The sequence below is a fragment of the Haliaeetus leucocephalus genome, unplaced genomic scaffold, assembly GCF_000737465.1.
Source record: "Haliaeetus leucocephalus isolate CR32 unplaced genomic scaffold, Haliaeetus_leucocephalus-4.0 Scaffold339, whole genome shotgun sequence".
NCBI lineage: Eukaryota > Metazoa > Chordata > Aves > Accipitriformes > Accipitridae > Haliaeetus > Haliaeetus leucocephalus.
This window is the reverse complement of record NW_010972775.1, coordinates 1,584,029-1,604,680: the sequence shown is the minus strand read 5'-3', so window position 1 is coordinate 1,604,680 and position 20,652 is coordinate 1,584,029. Positions and strand designations below refer to the sequence as shown.

Genomic DNA, 20,652 nt, shown 5'->3' with positions numbered 1-20,652 from the left:
GTGGGTTATCATCCCTCTGCCTGATGTGAGGTTTCTTATGCCTTGTTCTGAATGAACTGATCTTGGTTGCTGCCAAAGAGAGCTTTCTGGAGCAGTTGGGCTCCACATCTGAGGTGGTTTGACCTTGTTCAGTTGCAGTTTCAACTGAAGTGGGTGAAATTATTCTTTGTGTGCACCAGTGTGAAGGAAGTCAGGCTCACAGGCCAGGAGAGGAATTAATCAGGAGAGAGTGGTGGGTCCCATTCCCATCAGGTTTAAAAGGAAAAGTTGAATAGATGTAGCAGCAAAGCCATTTCAGAAGGAAAATAGCAAAAATTGGGTCAAAGCAAGTAGTTTTGTTTAAGTAATTCTATCATGCAATGTGCTTTTTGGAGAGAAATACCAATAAAATACTTTCTGATCACATGATGCAACGAAAAGAAAAGGTTTCATTAGGACTTTGTTAACATTTGTGCAAGCATCTCGCTATGCTGTGGTGGTGTCTGAGTCCATTCCAGCACTGACAGACAGGGATCTAGTATAGAATGCCTCTTCCTTTTCAGGGGAAAAGGATTAAAACCTGTTTGTGGAAGGGTGTGGCCTTTTAAAAGCATTTACAAATAGCTTTTGCTTTTTGGATGGTTGGTTGGTATAGGTTTGCTGCAAAGAAAGGATGTCAAAGTGTGAAGATTCGTTTCAAGGGCAGAAAAGGCCTATACTGTGAATAAGAAGGGGGACTCCCCTTTATATTATCAGCTTGACATGCCTCCAGGCCTCAACCTCTGAGGCACAGTTGGAAACAGGCAGGACAGCAGCACTTTTTTATAACACCCTTGTATTTTGCTGGAACATACAACATCCTTGTCAAACTATTATTATTACTATTACTATGATTATTATAATATTATTATGATATACCCCTAAAAGAGCTGTGCAAGTCTCCTTCTCCCGGGCTGCAGCTCTGGGGATTTTTGCCTTGATAACCTGTCATCAGGCAGCATTTCCTGTTGGATTTCTAATTAAAATGGCAGCCTTTAGGGACTATGTTCCTGCCCAGCATCTATTAATGGAGGTTTAAGAATATTTTAGGTAGAGTTTAAATACTGCTTTTAAACATCTTTGTTCTGACTTAGTTCATTTTTCTATAATCAGCCAAAGTACCTATATACAACCACAGCAGGAATTAATCTATCATACTTTCACAGATATAATCTACACTACTTGTTGGTTAAAAAACAGTTTTCCCTGCCCCAGATTCTTAAAGCAAATAAAAAATGCACCCAGCCACTTTCCCCCCTTTGCTCTCCTGGGATCAGTGCGGCCTGTGTGCATGTGAGGGTAATGGCTGTATTATCCTCCAGCAGCTCCTCTTCCTCTAATTTCTCTGTGTCTCCTCTATGAAGGTTATGGGAGGGTACAGGTTTTCTGAGGTATGTTACTCAGGGAGTTATTTTCACTGCGCTTTTCTTTTAAGAGATGTCTTCTCTAAGGTGCATGTTGCAATATTGAAAAGGTTATATTGCTATTATTACTCTAAAAGAGTAGGAGGGCATTTGTCTCCATTACTTGTCTTGGGCCAGATGCGACGTGTGTGACACACTGTATGCAAATAAATTTGCATCAGTCTGTGCAATGAAATCTTTTGGCACTCTGCCGGCAGACTGTTGAGGTCCCCCAAAAGATGATTCAGAACCTTGTTGGAAATGTTCAGAGCAGTCTTTGTCAAAGCAATTTAGGAAAAAAAACAAAACTAACAAAGCAATTTAAGTTTGTGCTACTAGGAATCAAACAGCAGCCCTACCCAGCAGCCTGGCGCACCTCTCTCCTGAATTTGTCCAGGGCAGCAGTCAAAAATTTTTATCACTGTGGTGCAAAGTGCACCAGTCGTTTCATCTGCCATTTCTGAAAGCTAACTAGCAAGAAAAAGAAAGAGTGCCCAAAGTGGATCAACGGAGACTTTGCAGGCAAATGCTCAGCCCCTCTGAAAATCAGGCCGCTGTGCTGAGCACCCTCAATCTGTGAACTTCGGTCTCCGTTAAAATACAGTGTCACTGAGTTTGCAGGTCGTGGGGCTTTCATTACCTTTGTGCAAACTCTCTGCCTCATGGCGCACGAAACCATTCAAGTCTCCAGGCCTGCCAGGCTGCTTCCTTTCATGGATGTTACAATCACCAACAGCATAAAAAAAGTCAAGGGTGGGAGTTGTGCTTGATTGCTGTGGTTGTAATAGAATTAAACTAGAGGATTGAGTTAGGTGAAAGTACTCAATCTCCCTGCAGAATGAACCATCCTGGCAGGCTGAACTGTGCTATAAGCAGCAATAGGTTATGCTTTTGTACATAAATATAATCAAACGTAACACACCACCTCAGTGGGCAGATGCAGCATGTAGATATTTAGATTATCGGCTCTGTTTAAAAACAGGAAGAAAAAACTTGCCATCACTTCAGTCGACGGAAAGCCTGATCCTTTAAACAAATGTTAGCCGCAGAGCCGAGAAGAGATCAGTGTGAAAATATGTGTAGCTGCAGTTCTTTTAAAGAGCCCGTAGGACTCATTTTGGCTGCTGCCCTGATCTCTGCACTGCTTCTATAGGGTCCCTGATATGGAGGTTTAGCTGTGGAGCCGTGGGCCAGATTTCTGTAGGGAAAGAGCCTATAAACTCTTCTGCTTCCAACTGCTCGACCCCATTCTAGGATGAGGTGGAGGCCTCACCTGTGTGTGCAGATGTTGCCTTGATTAGGCAGAGAGAAGTGTTTTGGAGACAAACAGGCGCATGCACATTCCGTTTTGGGGCGTGCATTTTTTGGCTCAGCGTCTCTGAGTGTGCTCTTACAGACATCCGAATAGGGCTTAATAGTGGGTTAATATGCATGTGCTTTACTCTCTTGATTGAAATGCAAGATGCATTAAAGAAATACTAATTGATCAAGAGTAAACTGCATGAGTTCTGTAGTTCTTCAGCAAGTTTGCATTTACTGGGCAGGACCTCATGAGTTTGTATTATATCACAGGTGGTAATCATATGAATCGGTAAGCACATTAAGTGACAGTCTTGGAGTTTTTAAAATCTGTTCTGAACCTTAAACTAAAAAATTCAAGTGTGACTGAAAGAAATATGAAGACAAAGGTCACTGCCAATTTCTTTTGTGACAGCGTTCTCTAGAATGTGAACTATGGCTATTTTATGGGCATCTGAATTTTGAGAAGACAATTTTCTCTCTCATTTGAAGGATCTGTTCTCTTGATCTGATTTTCTTTCTCCTGTGTTCTGGTTGTGTGTTTATGGATACAAATAGAGCTGGCAGTCCCTAGTTCTCTGGGTCAGGCTCTTTCATATGTGTAAACTGTGACGGACCAGACATTCATTTAGTCCACTCTCCTGCTCTTAATAGTGATCAAATGCTTCAGAGGGAGCACGTGATGAATTCCAAATCAACAGCTGTAAAATAATCTGCTCACAGGTAAATTTATTCCTCAGGGTTTTTTTAAGCAGTGAAAAGGAAGAATGTAAACCAATTTTTTAAAGTTATTATTAGTCAGCCATTTATTTATTTAGACATGTCTTTAATATCCTGCCAAGTTCCTGGCCTGGAGGATTCCTGCGACAATGTATTCTGCAAGCTAAGCTGCACACTGTTTGGAAAAAAGAGCATTTCCTCTCATCAGCTGATCCTTCACTTTGATAAAAACTCCTCTTGTGTTTGGGTAAGAGAGGATAGATAAGAGCACTAAGCCTATCCCATGATACTGATGTCTTTCTGGGATACTTCTGTCTTGACTGCCTGTCACCATTTCCTCCCTGGACCAAACTGTCCCAGAAGGTGTTCTATATTTACTGTTTTTTAACTCCTACCTGTTAATCAGGGGTCCCCAAACCATGGTAAAGTTCTCACGTAGTGGAAGGCAAACAGCAAAACAGTACGTGACATGGCCCAGCTTTGAGACCTGATGTTGCTGCTGGGAGGAAAGAAGTTTGGGATCCCCTTCCTCAGGACACCTGTTTATAAAAATTTTTAACTTCCTAGCTGAAAACAGATCCATGCTCAAAGGGAAAGGGTGTCACTGACCTAGGTAATAGCATAACCTGATCAATATTGCTGTTAATACTTTGTCTCATTACTTGACCATGCTAACTGTTTTAATTGACTTTGTGCCTGGTAGCTCATTGCATTCAGGGGGTGTTTTCCCACATAGCTCAGTGAATTTTTGATCAGACCGCAAATGAGGTCCTTCTGACATAGTCTGCAGCCTGGACTCACCTACATCATCTGAGTCATCCATCGATTACCTCATCTTGCTGCTCAGCTGCTTTTTCCAGCTATGAATACCTTCACTGAGTGCCAGTCCAGCACAGAGCCATGTGGACCAGCTTCTCAGACCACTTAGTGCTCCTTCTTGATGCCATTTCCAGGCCTTGAGGCCCCAGTTTCAAACCAGTTGTGTTTCTTGTCTCCTTCTCAGGTAGTTTTGCTTCCTTTCCCCTCAGCCTCCTGGGTATTTCTTTCTCTAGGCGTATCTATGTATAGCTACTGAGCTAGACAGACCTTTTGCCTGATGACTGTGGTCATTCTTAAACTTCCAAAAAAGTCTGTGACCTATTTCCAGAAGTGATTCATTGCTAGCCTCTTGGAAGAACTATAATTCCCAAAGATGCAGATAAGAGCCATGAGGGATTAAAAAAAAATGCCTAGGCAGGTAAGATAGCTCATTCCCACTGAGAATAAGACACCTAACCTACTTACAGCTCTGGGAGCTTGATTTTATTTTTTCTTTTTCCAAAGGCATTTAACTATATGAAGAGATAAAGTTGAAAATCTGAGCTGTAGATGTATGAGAACATAAGCCCCATTGAAAAGCAAAGGGGTGCTTCCTCCAAAGTCATAGAGGTTCTTGAAAAAGCCCTGGCCCCAGTCCTTGCATTGCTGCTCTGGGACACGTTCCCTCTGGGAGGTGAAAATGCCAGGCACTGGCCAGCTCCCATCCCTGCTAGCTAGCACCCATGGGAGGCTTACAGCTCAGTTCAGTGGAGGCAGAATCCAACCCTAAATGTTTTTTCATAGAGGTTTAAAGAAAACTACGCAGGAAAGACAGTCGTTTGAGTTATGCTAGAAAATATTTTTAAAAGTCTGTGTCATGTTGCCGTGGTGACAAAAGTTCTTAAAATGATGAAGATTAAAGTCTAGGCTGGGAATGGTGGCATGGGGAGGGGAAGGGGGGCTGTTGTCATGACAACCTCAACTCTGAGAGTGCGAGAGGCAAAACACATGGTAGTGGCAGGATCTTTGGGGTTTATATACATCTGCCATTTATGCCAGCTTTCTCAGTGCTAATTAGTCCTGCTATTTCACCTTTCTCTGCTGTAAATATTTTCCAGTTGACACAAGTCTCTGAGGGAGAAGGCAAGAAAATGCTTTTTTTTTCCCTTTCATTTTTTGCATGGGCTTTCTGCTGTTCTCTGTCTATGGCCCCTCAGCTCCTACCTGGAGAAGAACTTCCATTAGCCAGAAGCAAGCTGCCTGGGAAGAGTTAAATCATCTCGGGAGGAGCTAGAGGCTTGCAGGCTTACATGAAGTCATGTTCTTACAGAGCTTTTAACATCACCAGGCTGCTGCAAGATCACTTCTCCCTGCCCTGCATGCACATACACACTGGCTTTTCTTGGTGCTGAAGTGGCTGTTGCTGAACGTGAAGGGTACCTCCTTGGGCTTTAGTTAGTAGCCACAGTACGTGGGCAGTGGTTAGAGCATGAGATCAAAGCTGGCATCCCTAAATTTGGCTCAAAACTTTGCTCTCAGCTTCCTGTGCAGCCTCTGGCAAGTGGCTTTTCCATTTTATGTGCCTTGCCTCATTTTGCCCATCTACAATAATGGAGATTACACATTCACTGGAGATATTGAAGCATACCAGATTAACGTCAGCTGAGCCCTTTGAGACCTTCAGATGAAAACTGCCACAGCAGCACAAAGGATTATTATATTTTAAGTGTAAAATCTACTTGGGTATCTCTCTTAACACCTGGCACTCAGTGCACTTCCCTCAAACTCACTGTTCCAGGCAGCCCTGAGACAAGCACACTCCACAATACCTTCCCCTGTGAGCGTTAAACCTAATGAATCACGGACCTGATTCTCCTGTCGCACTGACTCAAGGCAGCATCAGCAACTCTGCTGACATTGATTATGTCATTTGGTGCAAAGCAAGCATAAAAAGAGAATCAACCCCAAACTCTTGCCTTCATCTAAAACTTGATCTTCTGGCTATAGTTTTCCTTGCTGGCACAGCAAAAAGCAGGCAAAACCAAATCCCACACCATCTCAAACTGTCGAGTGCATCCCTGAATCTGCACACTGCTTGCAGATGTATCTGTGCACCACAGATGATTTCCCATCTCCAGTCCATCTGCTGTGTGCTCGCTGGTGCTTTCAGCGTTGTCCCAATACAATCTGGATCCCAAAGCTCCCTCCCTCCCTCCCATACAATTGCGCCGTTCTTCCAAACACATTGTGATTAGCACAGCCAAAACTGTCTGACCCAAGGCTGATCCTTCATAAGGGAGTCCTGCTTCCCAGTACACTGTGAAGTTGTAAATAAGCACAACTGCGTTCCTTTACATAATTTTTCTTCCTTAACTAAGGCCCTTTTCAGCAGGCCAGCCCAAGCAACAGTTGCCTCAGAAATTTGGAGGTTTTATCTTTGTATATTTTAGTGGCAAGAACAGCATTTTGTCCATTCTTATGTAAGAACCAAATGTGTGGCCTGGTGAGTTACTCAAGACAGCAAATCTTTTGGAGTAAAATTAGTTTATGTTTTGACACAGCTTAAACATGACATCACTGGAAGAATAAATAGAAAGTTGGGGAGGGTGAGGAAGGAGCAAGTAAAGGGGTTGATGATGCACTTCCCATAGCAGCATCAGGAGAGGGAAAACAGCAGCTGAGATCTTTTGTGTCGCTTTGCCGAAACATTGTGTTTCCCAAGGGTGTGCGTTTACTCAACAGTCTGAATTTCTTGGGGAGCTGCCCTTTCTCTCTCAACCCTGATTTCTTGTGTGTCCTTACAGTGTCTGAGTTGCTCAGGGGTTTGGGCTCTGTGTGCACCTTGTGTATGCTCATGGTTTCCATGCTTTGGTGCTCTGATGTGCATAATGCTGTGTGTGCCTGGAAAGGATTTTTCATTCTAGGGGAAGCCTATACTGTGAATTCTGCATGTTGTTTGTCTCTCCCCTCTCTCCAGCACCCCAGGATGGATCTGCACATCAAGGCTCCCAAACCCTTCCCCTCTTACCTGGGTTGTGTTAGTCAAGACTCTTGCTGAGTGTGGAGAAAGTGATGTTTTGCCCCTTGACACAAGAATTGGCACTGATTTGTGGTAGTGATCCCTCAATGAGCAAAACCACTGGTTTTTCAATGAGCTGCCTTTAATTTGCATGTTGGCCAGAATGAGTAAGTGCTTAAACTGTTGTCCAGTCAGTTTTTGTAACTAAACAGGATGAGGTCCAGTCAGTGATTAGATAGGTGATGTGGAGAGACACTGTAGCTGATGATGCAGGGACTTAGTACAACAACGCTACAGTAATCTGTCTAATAGTATTTTAGGCTCAGAAAAGCTCTCCACAGCAACCACCTATCCCTAGTATATTGAGAGATTAACACTTAGGTTTGAAAAGGCAGCTAATGCCTCTGTGAGGAAAATGTATCTTTACCTCTGTTATCTACAAAAGCCAAGTAAAGAAAGGAAGAGTGGAAGACATGTCAACTTTCTTCCCCATAGTCCACAAATACTCTTCTTAAATGTAAGTAAGCACGTATTTCCTCACAGCAGAACAAACTTAACTCTGACCCTCGAGCACTCAGAAAGACATATGATACTGTTTTGATTCTCTTTTGAGATTTGTATTTCCTTTTAAGTTCTTTGGGTTTTTTAAGCCATAAATTAAGAGTAAATTCTTTGCTTTCTATTAAGCTGGAGCAGTGTCACAGCTACTTGATTATCCACAGGGGATTTATCACAGTTGTATATTAACCATAGTGTGGATAGAGACACCAGCACTGGCTTAGGACCAGCAGGCTTTCTTAGTTTGGATGCAGTGCTACAGAAATACTGCTGTGTTGCTGGTAGAGGTAGTGAAAGGCAACAAGCAGTTTCACTGCTTTCCTGTAGTGCAGAATCTGTTCATAAACCCTGTGGATGGAAGTCGGTTCTGTGTAGAGCCAGTGTTCAGCTGAGCGAGCATGGATGCTGTTAGCTCTTTCTGGCAGGGTGTTTAGCTCCGGCTCAGCCATGCAGGCTCCAAGCAGAATCATTAGTATGCCTCTGCGTCGCAGTCCCCAGACCCTCAGGAAAACCCATTTGTTTCAAGCATAGCACCTCCAGTACACTCAGAGCCAGCAGGGATGTGCAGTCGCACCCCAGCCTGCAGAGCCTGACGTGCTGGGATGCTGAGCGCAGAGATGGAGGCTTTGCTGCAGCTGGCCTGGGCCTGGCAGGGCTGGTGCAGAGTGTGCCTGGACCGAGCTGCTGCCCTGCACAGCACTCCCCGCAGCGTCCTCTCGGTGGGCTCTCAGTCTCTCGGAGTAGTCGAGCCTCCATGGCCCTAGACAGACAGACGCACTAACACAACATTGCTGTCAAGGATCTGAGAAATTCTGGTGACCTGTTCGTTTGGATAGCCACACCGAGCTGTTTGCCAACATAAACCGACACGTCTAATTAAGCATACAACTTTGATTTCAGTCAAAGTCCTTGTTTCACTGCCAGAGCCAAGCCCCCACTTCTCCAAGGTGTCCTTGATTTCTTCCAGCTCAAGTGAACAGGTTAGAGGAATCTTGCTGCAGTACAGAGCCAATTGAGGAGTACTGTACAGAGTTATTTGAGGCTGACAAGATTTCAGATTCATACTGATAGGATCCTGATAGCTTGTTCTGTATAAGCAGGATTTCCAGGATGGAGCTCTTGTATAACCAGAGATGACTTTGTTGAGGAAAGTTTTGATCCTCCCACTTTCCCGAGCTGTCCTTTCAGAAAGCGTTGCAAGGTGTCCTTTGGTTAGAAGGACAGAGCCGACTTTGTAGCAGGGATTCCGAAGCCACAGCTTGTTTTGGACAATCAAGAAACAGGGATATTAGCTCTATCAGAGAATACCCTTGGAAAGAGGTGCTTCTAAGCATAATTCTGTGCTTTGTCCTTCTCCTCCTCCTCACTCCCTTTTTCCAAATCACAGGCAGCAGAAAGCCGGAAAGCACAAGCAGTTCCAGGGGCAGAAGGCGGTGTGCTGCTCTGGGACCCAGGCTGGGTTGTGTTACAACAGGACAAGAAAGCCCTGAGTGTTGATGAAAACCAGAGAAGGTCCAATTACCAGTCATGTTCCTCTGCTCGTGGATGAGCTATTCTAGAATGTTTCTTCCTCACCTCTCCCTGGCAAGCTATATAGACTGCTTTAGGGCACTGCAGCACTGGCTTAGACACTCTCCAGCACACTACTGGAGTTAGTATTCCCTGCAACACAGGCACCTATTTACAGTAGGAGCTGCTTCTCACTGAAAGGTGTTCATTCAAACCCCTTCACAGTTATTCCTGTGTGCTGCACAGTGAGTGTTTCTTATTTTTCTCTTGCATGTGAATGCAAATGTATCCCAAGGAGTGGGCATGAGCTGGTAACTCCTGATACTGACATTTGAAATTGGATTTGTCTCATCTGCAGTTCAGACATTTACAGTTGGAGTTCATTATCTAGGCTTACTTTATGGGCTGCCAAGAGAAACAGGAATTCTTGAGACACAGTGCATCTCCTTCTTAGGTAAAAAAGTGCCACAAACCGGATGTGTCACCTTCTGGGTGCGTGTTTCCATCCAATGACTCTAATGATATAGTCTTGATCTCTAGGTCCGAAGTAGGTGAGCTGAATCCACTCTTGTGTAAATCAGATGCTGTCTCTAACTGTGTGAGAAGTTTGTGTCAGCTCAGTTGTGATCCTTCCCTCCTAGTCAGTGCTGGGCGTTAGAGGGCAATCCTGAATGGCCACTGAGCTCCTGGCCTCTCTGAGTGCTGGACTGGGAACATCCATGCACTACAAGAGCAGATGCACCCAAGTGTTAATACAGAGGCAGGACTCTCCTCCCCTTTGTGCTTCAAGACTGGGTCCTATGCTTACAGGTGGCTTACATGATGGGTGGTGACCCAGCGGTGAAGGAAGACCTGTGAGCCAAGTCATACACACACTCTGCACAGACCTGCCATTCTCAGCTGCCAGCAAATGTGTGAGTTGTTAGTGCATGAGAGGAGGCAGTGGGGCCTAATGGCAGAAGCAAACACACTCATTTATTCCTGTTTTTCGGAGGTGCACCAAAGAATAAAGGCTGACTAGAATAGATCCCAATCATCATATAAGAAGCTCCATATCCATTCACGTTTCCCCTAAACCATCCATTTCCTCAGGCTCTTCACTCTCTGCTTTTAATATATTAAAGGAAGAAAGGCACTTCCTAAATCTGACAGGGTTTCTCCCTGTCACTGGCTGGAGTTCCCTGGGGTACAGGAAGGCTGGAGCTATTTGAAAAAAACACATAGGTGGGAGAGGAAAAGTCATTAGCACTGTAAGACCCTGGCGATACAAAAGATCCATTCAGAGATCCTTCTGCAAATTGCTGCTCTGGCTTCATTAAAATCATAGCCCATGGTTGTCACTCAAATAGGTTGGATTCGCTTTGGGTTATCTAAATGAGAATGATCATTTCTGCAACGGGAAAAAAAAAAAAGAAAAGATGAAACCAGTAGGAATTATTCTTTATGAATTATGTGCTCAGCTTTCATACTGACCTATTGAATCAGCAATGAGAGTTGGATTTCCTAGAACAGCCTTTCATGCTGGATTTTGGATATTTTCTTCTTTTCAGCCCAGAAATATCTTTAGAATAGCCTTTCTCACACTAAGTGACACTGTGGACTCCACCTGCATCTTGGATGCAGTGGAAATAATGGAGTTTAGAAGCAGTTATCCAAATCATTCATCCTTCTGGTTTCTAGCATTCTTCTGTGGCTCTCTCCCAGTCTGGATTGAGCATGTTGGCATCTCTCAATGCATGTGACCTCGTGGCATCCTGATTAGGTAGAGAAGTGTTAATATCTGCTGTGGAAACAGGCATTCAAATTGAACAGCTAGCTCTGACAACAGAGTGATGAGCCAGTTTAGGCAGCTAAACTGACAAACCATGATTCCTTTCTTTTATAACAAAAGTTTTCTGCCTTTTTAGCTGCTTGAACTGACTCACTATGGGATCAGAGGAGGCTGATCCCTTGTATAGGCAAAGATGGCAGGTACATATTGCCATGGGTGGTTGGGAGGAGCAGGACTATCTCTGTCAGAGCAGCAAGGAGTTATATGGACTTAGCCATACAGTCACATAGCATGCCTATGGCCTATCCCCTGCTTCAGGTACTTCCCTGAGAGTCATCTCCCTCAGTAATCACCTGCCCCTCTGGAGGTGATTCCCAGGCAGCTGGGTCACCCCCCCTGCATGCCCATCTTCCTACACTGGGGTTCAGTGGAGCCCAGGCAGTGCTCTGGAGGTGTTCAGCACTCAGGAAGCTCTAGGCATGCTTCTCCCGGCAGTTTCAGTCACATAGTTTTTATTAATAACTCAGCAAACTGAAAATTACTTTGCTGTCTTATATAAGCCTGTATCGGGGTCTCTGTGCCTTTGGGCCCACTGCCTGCTGCCCCATAAGAAATTTGTGGTTACAGGTTTGTTTTACATCCAAAGAACTGACAGTTAATCCTTCTACATCCCTAAGGAAATGGTGAGGTTGGATAGGTGTCACTGTGTGCTGCTCTGCGTGGCTCACTTGGAGGTTGGTTTTACAACAGCACTGGGAGTCACACTGTAATGAGAGGTGTGGTGGCAGGTCAGAAAACAGAAAGTGTGACCACGCAGGGCTGGAGCAGCAGGGCAGGGCCGAGGTACAAGAGCAGAGCTGCGGAGGAGGACTCTGCAGGTAACATAGCTGAGAGGCTGTGGGCCAGAGTTCAGGGGCTATGGAAGGGCTGTTAGGGAGTCCAGGACTGAGAGAGCAAGAGGGGCTGCAGGGTGGGGTAAACAAGCTCTGTGGGAAGCTTCAAGCTGATGTAGCCACATTAGGACAGAGCTGATGATTGAAATATACCCTGGAAGGGCGTACCATCCTACAGGTCAGGGCAGAAATGTGGGAATAGAGCTGGGACATGCAGCATCATCTGATTCACAGTAGTCTTCTTTGCTCCTCACATTCCTCTGCTTTTTGTTCCCTTCCATCAAATCCAACCAGGACATTGTGTCACCAGATTGTGGGCTGGGCTGCAAAACAGGGAGGCTGTATGTGCCTTCAAACCATGGGGAGGCCTCCTGAGAAGGCCCAGCTACAGCAGCTGACAGCAGTGAGTTTCTCCGCTTCATTCACACACAGCTGTCCAAATATTTCACTCCTCCTCTACCAGAAACAGCCAGACTATGTGTGGGGAGCAGTGATTAACATTTCTCCAGAGGAGACTCTAGGGCAGGACACGTTGGCAGGGCTGTGGGCATGGCTGTCAGGCTTCCATCCATCCTGGCTCTGTCACAAATTGCCGTGGTGACATAGCAGCATGTGGGAGACGATGCCAGATGTGTTCAGGGTCTCTGTTTTCAGGGTGATGCAGTAGGCTTCTTTAACTGGAAGCCAGCACACTGTGAGAACTAAGTGTATGGTCCTTACTGGATGCAAACCATTGCCCAGTGACAGTTTGAAGATCTCTCTTCATGAGCTGTGTTAATGGCAAAAGAGGCCAGAAGGTGGGCTCTGTGCTGGGCCACCCAGGGCCAGCCACGCTCTCCAGAGCCCATCTCTCCTCACTGTGGCATGTTGTAAGGTAGGGAAAACCAAACCTGGGTGGATACGTAGCTCAGGATAGCAGTCTCTGGCATGCCCTGTGTGTCTAACAGTCATCACAAGGCTGGGCATAAAAGACCCAAGCACACCCAATGTCTCTGCAACACACCACGCATAGGAAAAAAATAGTGTCCATCAAGTAATTCTTGACTGCATATGCAGCTTTGGTAATAGGGCACCTGGATTTCTCAGTGTGTCCTGTTTATGACTAGCACTACGGACAACACAGCCATAGACTTCCTTTGCATTAGAGAACGGACTGCAGAGGTGTGGTTGCTGTTGCCTGTTGACAGGTTTCTGGGCTTCCTTGCTAAGAACTGCTATACAGCTCTGCCATGTTTATCTTTTCCTTGCCCACCTTCACATAAGACTGGAAGTGATATAGCAGCAGGATACAAGAAATACAAGAAAATAGTCGAATCAGATCCTCTTCTAGAAGTCGCTGCTGAGTTTGAGGCCATACTTTCTTGCGTTTGATACTTGCAGAGACTGCATCTGACATCCAGTACAAAGACAGCTTCCACCATGGGTCACTGTGTGGCATATATTCAGCAACAGCAGAAATCAAAGAAGGGCATTGCAGTTAAAAACATGTAATGATAGAGTTTATTTCTGAGGAGTGGCTGATGTTCCAGAAATATTTGCAACCAATTTATTTTATAGAATGAGTTGTGGAGCTTTTAATGTAAATTAGAAGGCAAAATCAAAGGGCAAGAGGGGTCAACAATTATGATTTTATATTTTGGTTTTTAATCTGTTTTTCAGCGGGTTCTGCCTGCATACTGTGACTGACCTGAGCTGAGCTGATGCAGCCTTTTCTGTTACTTTAGCAAGGTTCTTGACCCTGGTACTGCATCTAATTATGTTGGGTTGGTTGTTTGGGGAGCTGCCATCTAATCTGCTCCCTGTTGTCCCCTGCAGATCTTCCACATGACCTACGATCTGGCCAGTGCGGTGGTGCGGATTGTGAACCTGATTGGGATGATGTTGCTGCTGTGTCACTGGGATGGCTGCCTCCAGTTCCTTGTGCCTATGCTGCAGGACTTCCCTGATGATTGTTGGGTGTCCCTCAATCGCATGGTGGTAAGTGCCTGCCCCGCTTGCTCCCTCATGGCCCTAAACCCAGGCCCTTGGTCACAGCATCACCATTTCAGCATTGACCTCCCAGCACTAACGTGGCATCCCCCAGCTTCCCATTTCCTCCCACCTCCTTTTAGGGCCTTCCTCCACTGTCCAGGAGGCACTTGTAAAGCCACGGCACTGTGGGCATGGAGACTCCTTGGAGGCGGTCTCCGCAACGAGACAGTCTCAGGGCTGCAGAGCCGGAACCAGCCCCAGCAGAGCCTGCTGCGGGCTGCCTGCAGCAGAAGGCAGGAGCCAGGCTCCCCCTCCTGGCAGGAAACAGCAAAGAACAAGAATGGGAACGGTTTTCTGCTGGTATCTGGGTGTTCTGAGCCAAAGACAGGAGGCAGAGGGGGTCCTAGAGCCATAGCCGGGACTGATCCATAATTTCCATCACTGGTTCCAAGGCAACTGTTAAGCCTTCTGCTGCATATCCACTTGAAGGGTCGGTGTCATCACCCACCCTTCTCCCTGGGGAGCTGCACAGTATCCCATTAGAGGGGGCTGAAACAGACTCTGCCAAGGCACAGTTCGGCCTCCCATCATGGGATCAGTAGCCAGACTTCCCAATAATGTCCCAAGCTGTGCTGCTCACTCTGCTGTTTGATGTGAGGGAGATTTATACCATATGGTAAATGCACGGGGAGTTCATGGTACCTTTCAACCATTTCGCTGAGAATTCAGGATCTTTTATTCAAAGGGACAATGTCCAGTTGATTAAGCAGCAAAAACTGACAAAGCTTAAAAAATTGCCTCTTATTGCAGCTCTTAACCTCCAGATTCCCCTAGCCAATTTCTTCTTAAAAAAAAAAAAAAAAAAAATAAGGCAGTCGGGCAGAACAGAACAAATGTAAAACGTATAAAAGAACTGCCAACTTCCCATGCCTCCCACATGCAGAGCTGTGGGCACATGCTGCCCATGCCTGAGAAGAGTGAGCATCCATGAAAAAGTCGTCTGTTTATTTATTCATTTCTTCCCTCTGCAATAATAATTCACTTCCTGCTGTTGAAAGGTGCCAGACTGACAGTTCTGGAGACTAGAACCCTTTATTTATCTACAGTGGAAGAACAACCCATGCAGCAGCTGCCTTATCTTCCCCCATGCTGCCTTTTTATTATTTGTGTGGCAGGAACAATGAAAGATCAGGGCCCCATTGTGCTTGTGCTATTCAAGTTCAAAAGGACATACAACTCCTCATCCTGGAGAGCTCAGAGGTGCAGACAGGTATCATCCCCATCCAATGAAGTGACTTGGCTATGGTGCACTTGCAGGACAGCTTCAGAGCAGCAGATTTGAACCATGTTTCCTTTACCCTAACATTTAGGTGGAGGCTGTTGTCTGATGGCAACAACTTCTGTCTACTTTTCCCATCCAGCCCTGGGGGAAGAGGTAAAAGCTAGGGTTGCAGAGCTACAAGTGTGAGTAGCACACTTGGCTCAAAGGCCAACAGATGAGAGCTGCAACACAAGCCGCAATGTGACCTGAAGAGTCAAAACAACCAGGTCTACTGGTAACTGGTGCATGGAAAACCTTCACAGAAGATAATAACTAACAATGGCAGACACATGCAGTAAGAGGAAGAATAATCCAGTGGCTGGAGCACTGACTGGAAGTGGGACACCTGGGTTCAGTTCCCAACTCTGTTCTGTTGGCAAGTCAGATGGGAGTCTCAGAGAGCTCTCCCTCCCCAGATGCTTCTGAGGATGAGTAAATACTCTAATGGTGGGTATCTAAAACAGTCTGAGACCTGGGGTTGTACTGAGTATGTTGCAGAAATGCATGGCACAAGCTAATGCACATTGGCTCTTGGACACTTTTCACTCAGGCTGTAAAGCTGGAAAACCACTTGTGTAACCCAGTGGAACAAAGAGCTGCAAACATATTGGGATCAGAGCCTGATGAGAAGGGAAACACAGCTAAAGTCATATAACCTAGAAAAAGAGTTACCTGGGCCAGACTATGATCAGAGGCTATAAATGACCATCAAGGTAACTGTAGTGAAGGGAGAGGGTCTTGAAAGGTGGCAGGAGACAGGACAAAGGAAGAAAAGATTTAGCTTAGGCACCTTTCTTAGCAGCAAGACTGAGGAGAGGGGGAAAGGATGCATCCCACAGGCAGGAGGGCTCAGCAGAGTCTCCAGGAGGGGCAGGGTAGAAAGCTTCTATCCAGAGCAGACCTTTACCAGGCAAGGGCTCATGCTGCAGCCTTGAGAGCCTGTGAAGCTGGGAATTAAACTTGCCTTGTGTGATTTTTTGTGCTTCTCCTCTACAGCTAAATCACCTTCACTTTTTCCACTTAATAAAAGTGAAAAAAAAATTATTATCTCAGTGACTGTCTCAGAAATGGAGCCTCAGGAAGCTGGGATGAAGAGCCAGAGACACTGTTATATGCCCCACCTATAGTTCAGGTGGCTTTCACTCCAGAAGCTGTACAGGAATTTGCCAGCCCCAAAATAGCTTGGGTTTAGAACATTTAACAAAGAGAATAATTAGTTCTTCTGGAATCAGCTAGTTTCTTCTCACATTAAGGTTCTGTCCTCTAATCTCCTGAGAAGATTTCCAGATGTGTCATTGGGACCAGTGATGAATCTGGATGGCATGATTAGTGCAACAATTTACATATAGTCTATAGTGAGGTAATAGGAGAGGCCACTGAGTCAGGAAACAACAAGAAACTGGTGGTCTGGGCTGTTCTCAGACTTTGGTGCCAAGATCTTGATAGTTTCCAGAATGGCTCTATTTGAGAGTTGTGATGGACAGGGTTGGAAGGTGGGAGGCCAGGATGGCATCTGTCTGTGACAGGGAGTTGGTAGGTTGGATTTTGGGACATTCTGTACTGACCTGGTCACAGCTTTGAGGAGATAAATATACTTGGTGCGCGACTGCCCTGATTACACACAGGAGCCAAAAAGCTGGGAGGGAACCACTGTAGGAAAAAAAGGAATCTTCTGAAGCTGCTTACAGCCAAAGGGAGCTGAAAGTGAGGTGCCAGATGCTTTGGAGGCTTTCTCCTTGAGTATGCTGGTGCTGCTCTTCCACCAGAGTTTCCCACCTAGTCACTTGGCAGTCCGTAAAATCAGCTCTGATTCCGACACAGCAGGGAAAGAAGATTCATCACCTTCCATCTGCTTCCTAAAGGTTTGATCCTCTTCCAGGGGTTCTGTGAAGGGTCTGGTATTGCCAAAAGCATATCGGGGGCTTGATAAATCCCTGGGTCCAATTCATCTTGGTGTTTTCTACATGCACCATGTTTCATCTTCAGCAATTGTACAAGGAGTGAGTCTCTGACTTCTTTCTGAACTGGCTCTAAAATGGCAGGGAAGGATGTTTTCAGTATTAATTGCTTAGCCCCAGTCTCAGGGGCTTCAGTATTAGCTTCCCTACAGGGCACTTTATTAAAAAGAGAAAAGCTAGTGAGTCAGCTGCAGAGCGGCATGTGTGCGGGCAGCAGCATCTCCTCAAGACCCTTGCCTGGCAGCTCCTCATCAGAGAAATCTGAGCTCTGCTGAGACCTGAAAGCTGTTGGAAACACGTGGTTCACTCCTTTGGGTATTGTGCTGAACTGATAAACCCTGCAGGGAAGGCAAATATCCCCATGTCAAATGCAGCAACCTTGCATAGGAAATACTAATCGTCCTCCGTCTTCCCTTCTACCAAAAGAAGGAGAGTAGCTTTCCTTTTGATCTTAACCCCCCGCTCCCCGCCCCCCAACACATTCTTGTAGTGTTGCTGATAGAAAGGAGGAAGAGAAACAGATGCAGCATGTGTTGTGGAACACAGAGCAATCTCCTGTGTGATTCCTCACTCCCCCCAAGTCTCTGGTCCAGCAGATCCCTCCTACCCTCACTCAGCAGGCATATGAAGCTGTGTAGTAGATTATCATGTTTCATAAAGTCTGTCAGTGAGCAGCAAGAATAGGGCTGCTCCACAATGGGATATGAGCCAGGAGCCAAGGGTGCCCTCGCCACCTAGGGCACAGTCCTACCAGTCCGAAACAGGGTAGGCAGAGCAGAAGCGGTGATAACAGGGTCCATTGACCATTTCAGTGAAGGCAGGGTGACAGTCATGTCCAGGGCCTACCCTGGGAGTCTGGTTAGGAGCAGCAAGAGACAGGATGAGAGGCAAGGCTGGAAACAAGGCTAAAGCATATGTTCAGGGCCCAGGGCTGGGTACAGGTACAGCTAGCTCAGGCAAGGTCTGGGTGCTCAGGCCTGCGCTGAAATGGAGCTCCAGGAACAATGGGTGCATGGGTGGCAGTCGCAGGCAAGGCTGACTGGGGCAGTTAAGACTGGTGCACTCATAGTCCTGAGAAAATATCTTCTTTGAGGTGAAGGCCATGCAAAGCTCTCCTTGGAAATAAGCCCAGAACAGGCAGGTTCTGTCCGATGTGAAGTTCGACCTGTCATCTCCATCCCACTATTCCCTTCCTTTAAACTGGATCTGAAGGTTTGTTTTCCCGGCCCAGCAGTTACAGTGTTGTCCAGGGGAGGGCAGTGATGTTCAGAGGCCTTATTTCGCAGCTTGACATAAGTGGTGTGCAGTAGCAACCCCCAAGTAACAACTCTGTTGATAAGATCACTGCTGAGACAAGTGTAGGAGTTCACAAGATTGAAATATGCCCTTTCACTACAGACAGCTCCTTAATACTGTGAAATGTTAGTAGTGTAAGACAGGCATAACATTGTGCCTGTGGACTATGACTGTACGCCAAGAATTTGCCAGTACTTCTCTGTGTCTTTACTTCTCTCTTTCTAATCTTCTCCAGTAAGGGCTCAACCAGGTGCACTCAAACGTACAACAAACCCAGAACATCCTGTAAGACACCATACCGTTTCTTTAGGTGCTTCTGTAAGATACTGCAGAACCCAACACTGCCTTTGAAGAGTTCCAGAAACATGTCTCCAAGTATTCAAGGGTGGATCTGAGCAGAGGCATTGCAGTCCAGACACTAATCCCAGAGAAACCCTTATAGTACTGCCAGTGTGGATGTTAAAAACAAGTTAGTCTGAGAAACAGCTTCAAAGTAATTTTAACTCGCTTTTGCAAATGCTCTTAGTGCCCGGCATGTGTCTGAGATAACATCCCTCTTGACTATGTTCAAGCACAGATCTGTAGCTCCATTTTAGCTTGCTTTGAGATTTGGTTAACAAGGAGTGATTTTCTTTCTGCAGTTTAAGGCCTCATTTACCTACCCTAATGGGCCATTTTAACCACTCCAGTATATTTGAAGTAGTACAACCCTCCCACTGCGGGGACTGGCATAGTGGTATATTGAGTGTAGGGGTATGGCTCTTACAGAAACAAGCTGTATCAGTATAAGGCACCATGATGCTAGTAAACTTGTGTCCATGGTACATTTGGAACCACTACTACTAGTCTGGCTTAAAGTGCTACATTCTTGACCTGCCTGCTTATTCTGTGGAAAACAAAAGAGTGTAGAGCAGGCCTAAAAACTAAAGATATACTGAGACCTGTAAGCAAAGAGTCATTGCATAGACTGTGCCATGAGGATCCAGTGCTCTTTACAGGTGCTCAAAGAGCTCAGAGGTTGTGTCCTAAAGGTAATTGCTCTGAAAGGTTTCCCCTTCATGGAAGTGCCTCTCTTTCAGCAGCCCTTGATCTCTTCTCCCAGTAGACCACATTGCTCAGGATATTTTTTTAAACACTCCATGTTTTTCTCCAGCTCTTGTCCCTCAGTCTGTCATTACTCAGCGATCTCCTCAGTCTGGCACAAAGCAGGCTGTGCTCACAGGGAGCCATGCTGCTGATGGGAATCGGGGTTGTGACTTGTAAGTGTAGACTTCCCAGGGAGCCAGAAGTGTTTCTGCAGGCAATGGAGGCTCAATGATCTTGGATGTTGTAGTTTTGGATGACTAATTCCTACAAAATACTGGCAAGCTTCCTCATAAGCAGCACTCCTGAGCAGTAAGTTGCTGGAAGAATGGCTTTTAAAACTTGAACCTGCCTGATACCCAGATGTTCCTCTTAGGCCCTGATCATTCATGGCAATTAAAGACCCTGGCAGCCAGTTCCCTGATATATCAAATTCCAGCTCAGCTATTCTTACTCTGTCTCCCCACATTCCCTTTGGAATTTCAGCTTGGCATTTCTTTTCTCCCTGCTCTCAATTCTGTTGTGGAAATGTGCTGCTCTGTTAAACTACTGCCACACTGAACTTGGAAGGCAGCAGCATTTCTGCAATGTCCAGTGAGAAATGCCTGCATGGGAAAGGAATTAATTTAACAAGGAAGGGATGGGATAGGATACCTGCACTACTGCCTCTTCCCCAGTAAAGCTGTGAATGTCCTGCCTACCTTTACAAGTGGTACACCATTTTAAGCAAAGGTTGGTCAAGTGTGACTGCTCCTGCCTGTTGTCTCAGGGTGACAACTTCCCTGCTGAAGCATGGACCATAGATGGGCTAAAGCCATAGAGTTTACAGCATTTGCCATTCTGTAAGTGCAGAGGCCAAGGCTTTATGATTGCTAGTACTACAGGGCTGAGGGAAAGGGACTCTGGCTCCTGGAAATTTTAACAGTGAAGATGCAGGGATGGCTGTGTAAGGTGTGTGAGATGTTTGATGTCTTCACAGATCAGAAGTGGGTCTGCAAAATGACACAAGACCTGGGTGGTAGAAAAATGCCCCCC

General features: G+C 45.8%; 1 protein-coding gene across 1 annotated transcript in view; it reads left to right on the top strand.

The window, feature by feature from the left end:
* The window catches only part of HCN4 (hyperpolarization activated cyclic nucleotide-gated potassium channel 4), a 105,210-nt gene that overhangs the window by 48,999 nt on the left and 35,559 nt on the right, over positions 1 to 20,652 (top strand). Inside the window, exon 3 of the mRNA XM_010571590.1 lies at positions 13,804 to 13,965. Within this exon, the coding sequence (XP_010569892.1) occupies positions 13,804 to 13,965 (162 nt within the window). The remainder of the gene's footprint in view (positions 1 to 13,803; positions 13,966 to 20,652) is intronic.